The sequence below is a fragment of the Microtus oregoni genome, unplaced genomic scaffold (assembly GCF_018167655.1).
Source record: "Microtus oregoni isolate MIOR12 unplaced genomic scaffold, Mior012 000142F_ref0000161, whole genome shotgun sequence".
In the NCBI taxonomy this organism is placed as follows: Eukaryota; Metazoa; Chordata; class Mammalia; order Rodentia; family Cricetidae; genus Microtus; species Microtus oregoni.
Window position 1 is genome coordinate 1359857 of NW_024544792.1, and position 7608 is coordinate 1367464.

At 43.0% G+C, this 7608-nt stretch overlaps 1 protein-coding gene across 1 annotated transcript; it reads right to left on the bottom strand.

Moving 5' to 3' along the window:
* Positions 1–450: 450 nt before the first annotated feature.
* Positions 451–4361, bottom strand: LOC121444811 (toll-like receptor 13). Its single transcript, XM_041646717.1, is given in 3 exon segments — positions 451–3414; positions 3416–3466; positions 4350–4361. Coding segments are annotated over 3 exon segments (2964 nt in total). The 3' UTR covers positions 451–513.
* Positions 4362–7608: the final 3247 nt, after the last annotated feature.

A 7608-nucleotide genomic window follows, 5' to 3' on the forward strand; every position in this document is an offset into this window, starting at 1 on the left:
CTTGCCTAAGGGTATCTCTCAGCAGGCTTTACTGTTTAAGCTTTCCTGCAGGATGGAATATTTTAATCTCCCCCTAGAACATCCTGTTGTTTTAGCTCCCTGTAAACATCCGTTTTAGGGAGCTTCCCTGCAAGATGGAAGGTTTTAATCTGGGAGGAAGCTGGTACACAAATGCAGTCTCTCTTGACAGGAACTTCTTTGGAGAAAATATTTGAACAACGATCTCAAGACACATAAGACCTTTCTGTTCCTCAGAATTTCAGGTGACTGCTGTTCCAAGTCTTCTCCTTAATAGAACAGGAATTTCTTCCCTCCACCCAATCCCATAACAGTGGGACCCTGCTCCTGTATTCTCCTACTTGCCTGATGAACACTACCCAAATGGTCCCAGGTCTTACAGTTATAAGCAAGCCCTGCCTTTGTCCCTGAAGAATGGGTTCATTTTGTCACACTCAGCTTACATGTATTTTGGGCAACATTATGCAGCAGGATTTGGGGTTGTAAGACTTTCAGTCACTCGACAACAATTAGATGTGTATTTTCTTTCTCCACAGTCTCGTTGCCCAATGCATTTCTAATGCGGGCCCAGAAGAGTGGTTGCTGGTGAGCACTGTCTGGCCAAGTGATAAATGTTTGTCTGTTTACGAGTTTCCTTAGTCGGTGGTAGCTCGACAGCTTATAGTTAGGAATCTCTTCAAGGAAGATCAAGATAATGACATCCTTGTGCTCATAGAACATCTTCATGGTGGCCAGCTGGACTTCAAGCCGGCACCATTCACTATGCAGGTATTGGTTACTGACCACACATAAAGTTTTTCGGCTTGTGTTAATTGCGTTCTGGATGTTCTCAAAGATGTCAATGCCGGGTTCAAAGTCCCGGTGGTGAAGACAAAGCTTAAAGGTAGTCTGGTTGCCTTCTTCCAGGGCTGGAACAAGCTCTTTATATACCCAGTCCTCATCAGTGGCTGAGAAAGAGACAAATGCATCATACAAGAACTTCTTTTCTGTTTTGTGCCATTTAGTGAGGTACCAAGCCCTACATATATACAAAAAATACCACAGAGATGAAATCATCTTGGCACTGAACCAAGAGAAGACCATGGTGGTGAGGACCATCGTGAAGGAACAGAAAAAATAGACCTTTCCAAAGTCAAAATTACACATGGCATCATCAAAATCTATAAGCAAACTCTGGCTGTCTGGCTGCTGACAAGGGTAGCTCCGGAGGAAGGGGATGTGGACCTCCCCTGTGTTCATTGACCAGTTCTTGAACCACATGTTGTCACAGTTGCACTGAAGTTTGTTCCCATAGACATCAAAAAACACCAATGATGTCAGATTCTCCAGATGACTTTGATTAATGACCTTCAAGTTGTTGAATCTTAAAGATAAGATCTGTAGGCTCTGTAAACTGGAGAACAGGCCAGGAATCAATGAATCTAAGTTGTTATTTTCAAGGCGCAGGAGCTTTAGCCTTTTGAGTTTTTTGAATAAGGAGGCATTTAAATAGAGACTTCGATCTCCACCTTTTGTTCCTGAGATATCCAGCTTTGTGAGATTAATCAGAGGGTCAAATTGGTAGTGGTCCAGGAATACGGAGGGGTTTTTTCCTAGGAGTAACTCCTGCAAGCTACTCAGCCCTTGGAAAAGGTTCTTCGGAACAACCTGAATCCCATTTCTTTGTCCTTCTAGGTTGAGCTCTTTCAAAGATTTGAGCTTCATAAATGGAGGATGTTGAAGGGTCATAGTAGTTTCATATTTGATGTTATTAAAACCGAGTTTTAAAACCTGAAGATTTTCCAGGCCGGAGAAAACGTGTTCCTGAAAATATGACAAGCTATTGTACATTAGGTCAAGGTGATGGAGACAAGTGAGACCAGAGAATGCACGCGGCTCTATAATTTCCAGGCGGTTGTGGGAGAGAATCAAAACATTGAGTTTTTTCAAACATTGGAAGGTTCCATGGTTGAGAGTCCGGATATTGTTGGCCTCGAGATCTAGGAACTCTAGATTTGGAAGCTGAGTAAAGGAATGCCTGTCAATTGTTACTATCCAGCACCTAGCTAAATTGAGCTCCTTCAGTGAAAATAGCCCACTGAAGGCCAGGTTATTGAGTTCTGTGATGGGGTTTTTTCCGAGAAAGAGAGACTTCAAGCCCTTCAAGGGTGAAAAGGCAAAATCTGGAAAACCTTTAAGCTTGTTGTGGCTCAGATCTAGGATGCTTAAGTTCTGCAGGGAACCCCAGGTCCTGTTGCTGATGAAGGAAAGCTGGCACTTGTTTAGATTCAGTCTTTGGAGACTGGGCAGAGCATCAAACTCACTGTCATTGAGATGAACCAAGTCACTGTTTTGGCCCAGGTCAAGAAACAAAAGCCTGGTACACTTCGCCAGATGCTTAATGCCCTCTGCATTGGTGGCATTCTTTTGAAAAACCAGGGCCTCTAACCTGGGTAGGTTTTTGAGGAGGTGACAAACAGTTTCCACATTTAAGTGACCATGTCTAAGCTCCCGGTTACTGAGGTCCATAACCCTTACATTCTGCAGGTGTTTGGCTGAAAGCATCTCCAGTTTCACCAATGTTCCACTCAGATTCAAGCTCCTAAGCTGGGGCAGAGTTTCCAGATACACATTCTGAATGACTCCGTGGCCATTCTGGGAAGCACTTAGCGTGGTTAGGTTAGGCAATGACAAAGCAGAGAAATTTAACTCCATTAGTTTGTTCCCCTGAAAACTCAGGTGGATCAGAGAAGTCAGTGCCTTAGGGCTGTGGTCCAAGTAGATGATGCTGTTGTTAGTAAGATCAAGATACTCCAGGCACGGAAGATACTGGACTGCTTCAAGAATAACAGAAAGATCGGTAATGCTGTTTCGCGAGAGGCTCAAATATTTCAACTTGACAAGAGGAGTAAAGGCTCTTTTGTGAATATGGGTAATCTGATTGTGGCTCAGGAGCAAAGTCTCCAGATTGGACAGGCCCTCAAAGGACTTATTCACACTTTGAATCTTATTTTCCACTAAATTTAGAATGGTCAAATTTTCAAGTCCCCTAAAGGCACCTTCGTCGATTTTCCAAATTAAATTCCACTCTAGTCTCAGGTCCACCAGAGCAGGCAGATTAGTGAAGCTCTGGGGAAGAAGGACTTGAATGTAGTTCTCTGTAAGGTTGAGGTGAGTAGTATATCTAGGTATGTCACTAATGGCATCTGTCAAGTTAGTGATCTTCTTCCGAATGCAGAACACATGGTGAATATCAAATTCATACTGTGTGCACTTATTGAACCCATATGTCTCTACCAGAGACAGCAGAGAAAGCCCTATTAACATGACCAGAAGTTGGAGAGAAAGTGAGTAGCTGCCCCAACTCATCTTGACTGCCCCAGGCATCCAGGTTACAACAGAAACAAAAAAATCCCGTCACATAGGCGATTCTCATGTTAGAAGGCATGCTCTTTACATAGGAACTTTCCTGAAAAGAAAAACAAAGGATTTTAGTTTAAATTTCTCTTCCCTAATAAGTATTTTATAGTTTGCGTCAAGGAAACAAAAAGTTCAATAACAGCATCAACTTTTTCTTTTTTCTGAGGTAGGGGTTCTCTGTGTAACAGCTCTGGCTGCATTGGAATTTGCTTTGGAGATCTGTCTGCCTCTGCCTGAGTGCTGAGATTAAAGTCATGTGCTACCATCACCCGGCCCAACACCAACTTTCAAAACTCCCTTCCAGAACCCTGTCTGTTATCAAAAAAGGTTACTGCTCTTAGCAAGCAAAAATTTCAGGACACAGAACTGTAGGAGCCAGCCATGTTACGCTAAATATGAACAGATCGCACAAAGGAAGTTCTTTACTTCCAACCATTATCACCTGCCAGTATAGGACTTAACCACCAATAAGTAGTTTACCCTGAAGCAATTCTGGTTGCTGGAAGAACCACAAACTGAGATTACCCAAGTACCACCCAAGAACAGACCATTCAAAGGAAATGCCTAACGTTCCAATCACTGTAGATAGGATCACCTGCCAGCACACACTCACCAGGACACCCCTAGACAAATGCAGCCAACAGGGGTCCTGAACCTCAGAAACCCCTCAACCCCACCTTTACTACTATAAAAACCCAACTCTAACTGAGCTTGGGGCTCTCCATTTATTCCAATATGTTGGACATGCAGAGAGACAGAGTTTGCAAACTTACATAAAATAAAGTCTCTTTACTTTTACATACAGGACTCAGTCTCCTTGTTGGCTTTTGGGGGACTTTGCGGATTTGGGTATAACAAGAACCAAAGGAGGCAACATTATGTGTTATTTAATTTATGTTAATCAAGAAGCCCCCCCATTTGTAGGCTGATACCTGAAATGCCATCACTACTGATGCATTAGATGGGCTGGGAAAACGGAATGCCATATATGACACAAGTCACTTTCTGCCTTAATGTGAATGAGGCCACATGATCAATGATTTCACCACAATTTGCATTTGATAGAGGGAGAGGTGAGTTGGTAAAGCTTTGTACTTGAGCTGAACTGAAGGTCAAAAGGAGGGGAGGGATGGAGGTGGGCAGAAACCTTGGGCATGAGGAAGAAGAACACTGAGATAACTTGATATAATTTGAGCAAGATGCCCTGACTAGTGAAGGGCAGGAACACGATATCTGAGTATTTATGATTTGGAGACTCTGTCTATATATTTGGTAGCTTTTTTCCCAGTGACTTACTTGTTTATCTCCATTCTTCAGTTTCTTTCTTTTTTCTTTTCTTTTTGATGTTTTGTGAGCACTCTTGTATAGTCTTTGTATATCAATCCTTTGTTAATATCAATATCTCCTTGCCATCTATAATTTAACATTGTCTACGAACTCCTTTGTTGACAGAAAAAAATCAGTAATCATATGGTATGGTGGTTAGTTTTAATTATCAACCTGAAAGAATATAGAATCGAGTAAGTTAAGTCTTGGGGAAGGATTGTCTTGATGAGATTAATCTGGGAGCATGTCTGTAGGGGTTGATTTAAGTATATTAATTGATGTGGGAAAATCTGGCCTAAAAGTGGGTGGCACCATTTCCACATTTTCCTGGACAACATGAAAATAGGCTCTGTGAGATGCTGTTTTCTGCCTGTCTCCTGGAAGTGTTTAGGTCATGTTATTTTGAGGACTCGATTTCTTCTTATTTTCTAGTTTGATACAGCAAGGGTATCAAAATTTTTGTTGATGTTGATCACAAAGATAACAAGCTGAATTCCCTTATTTGTTTTTAAAATGGGAGTGTTTGTTATATTAGGGGTTTTCGTTAGTTAGTTTAGTTTTTGTTGTCATTGTTTGTTTATTTTTGCTTTTTTCTAAGACAAGGTCTTACTAGGTAGCTCTAGTTGTCCTAGGACTCACTATGTAGGCCAGCTCAGCCTTAAACTCGAGCTCACAGGGGTCTGCCTACCTCTGCCTCCCAAGGGCTGGGGTTAAAGGTGCTCTCCACTATAACCAGTGTAGTTTTATTTGTTAATATGCCTTCTGCAAGTAATTGAAATTATACCTTTCTGTTTTGAGTTCACTCATTTTCTATGTCTTTCTATTTGATTTTCAGATGTGATCACAGCTTCAAATACCGTATTAAGTTACAGTACTGACGGAGCCCGTCCTCTTGTCAGTGAGATGACATCTATAAGCTTCCTATTAATTATTATTTGTCACAGTTCGTGACAAATGTCAAGACAAGAAAATGCCTTCTTATTCCTCAATTTCTAAGATGGGGGAGGGGAGGATGGCTGTTTACATCGAAAGGGTGCCAGAATCCTTGGACTACAGAGCAGGCACTACAACTGAGATGAATAAATTAACTCAGTGACAGGGAGCAGAGGTTTATGGCTTTTTGTCATTGTAGTTGTTGAGAAAAGTGCCCCCCTCTGGAGCTCACTATGCACCCCAGGCTGCACTGTGGTAGTTCTCTCAGTCTTCTGAGTGATGGAATTAAAGGCATGCACCACTATGCCTGTAATGATCTGTTCTGTCCCTTTAAGAGACAAGCCATGCCACACCCTCCCACTCCCACCCCCACCCCCCATCCACTGAGACAGGCAGATCTTCCTGCTTCAGTCTGGGTCTCTTTTTATTCCATCTCCCCATCTCCCTCTCGAAAAGGCAGCTTATTCTACAAGAGCTAGTTCCAGGACAGGCTCCAAAACCACAGAGAAACCTTGTCTCGAAAAAAACCAAAAAAAGAAAAAAGAAAAAAGAAAAGGCAGCTTATGTCTCTCCTTTCTCTCTCTCCTCTCTCTCTCTTTCTCTCTCTTTTTCTCTCTCTCTGTTCTTCTCCCTTCTTTCCCCCCTCCATAACCCACTAAATAAATATCCAACCTCACTCTGCATGGCGTGGCAATCCATGTTTCTGTCTCCTTCCCCACCGCATGGTTTCCTGCCTGGGACCAGCCACCTGCAGAGTGGGACCTGTGCCATATGTGCCTTGCCTGGGACTGGCTGCTCTGGGACCTGCTGCCTGCTCCCGCTCAGAGAACTGCAGCGTGGTCTCATGGCCCTCTGCCCCCTGCAGCCACTCAGGGAGCCACAGCATGTTTTTTATTACTCCATCTCAATGCCCAAGAATGAAACAGAGAAGAGAGATCTATAAAAGTTAATACAAGAAAAGGAAAGATGGAGATGGAGACAGGTGTTAGAGCACAAGACCCCGAGTTTGGGTCCCAAGATTCTCCTAAAGCAAAAGAACTTTCTGGGCATGGTATCCATGCATATAGTCCCAGCACTCGGGAGCTGAGGTGGGATAACAACTTGGCTGAGGAACCTGAGACCCAACTGTGCAACTCAGAAAGAATAAAAAAGGGAAAGAAGAAAAGATAGGAAAGAAGCAGAGAGGGCAATAGAGGAGAGGGGAGGGAGGAGAAGTGGGAGAAATGGAGTAAGAAGAGGAAGAAATAGTAAATCCACATTGCATAATGTGGCTAGAGGAAATTGGGTGGGGCAAGATGACATTGCTAGATTAATGTGCTCTTTGTTCTCAGAGAAGACGAAGGACAGTGATATATGCTTTCAAATCTACCAGAGTTTGCTACAAAAATACAGTAAATGAAGGGCACTAGCCATGAAGAAGTCTGAAGGCAAACATAAAAAATGTTCTAAACATGTAAATATCCCATGCTTCAAGGGACAGATAGGGGAACATCATCAGTGAAGTTGTTCTGGGGCAGGGCTGGTGGAAGAGACAAGGAGCAGACAAGGAGCAAAAGTCAGAACAGGAAGCTGGGGCCTGACAGCCATACAAAGAGAATTTTTAAAGGTGTGGAACTGCCTTCAGCAGGCTTGGCAGGTGAGATCCCAGCACACAGAAGGGAGAGGCAGGGAGCAAGCCAACCTTCAAAGGCACTGCTCTTTCAGCTGGATTTTAAAAATAACATTACATTTGATTGTGTGCGTGTGTGTGTTTGTGTTTTGTGTGGACAAGTGCACAATAGCTCGAATGTCGAGGTCAGAAGACAATGTGGGGGTTTGTTTCTCTCTTCTCATCATTTGGGTCCCAGGGATTAATTTAAACTCCAGTTGTCTCAGGTTTGGCAGCAAGTGTCTTTATTTGCTGACTCCCTTGCAGCTGCATTTTACAGGCTC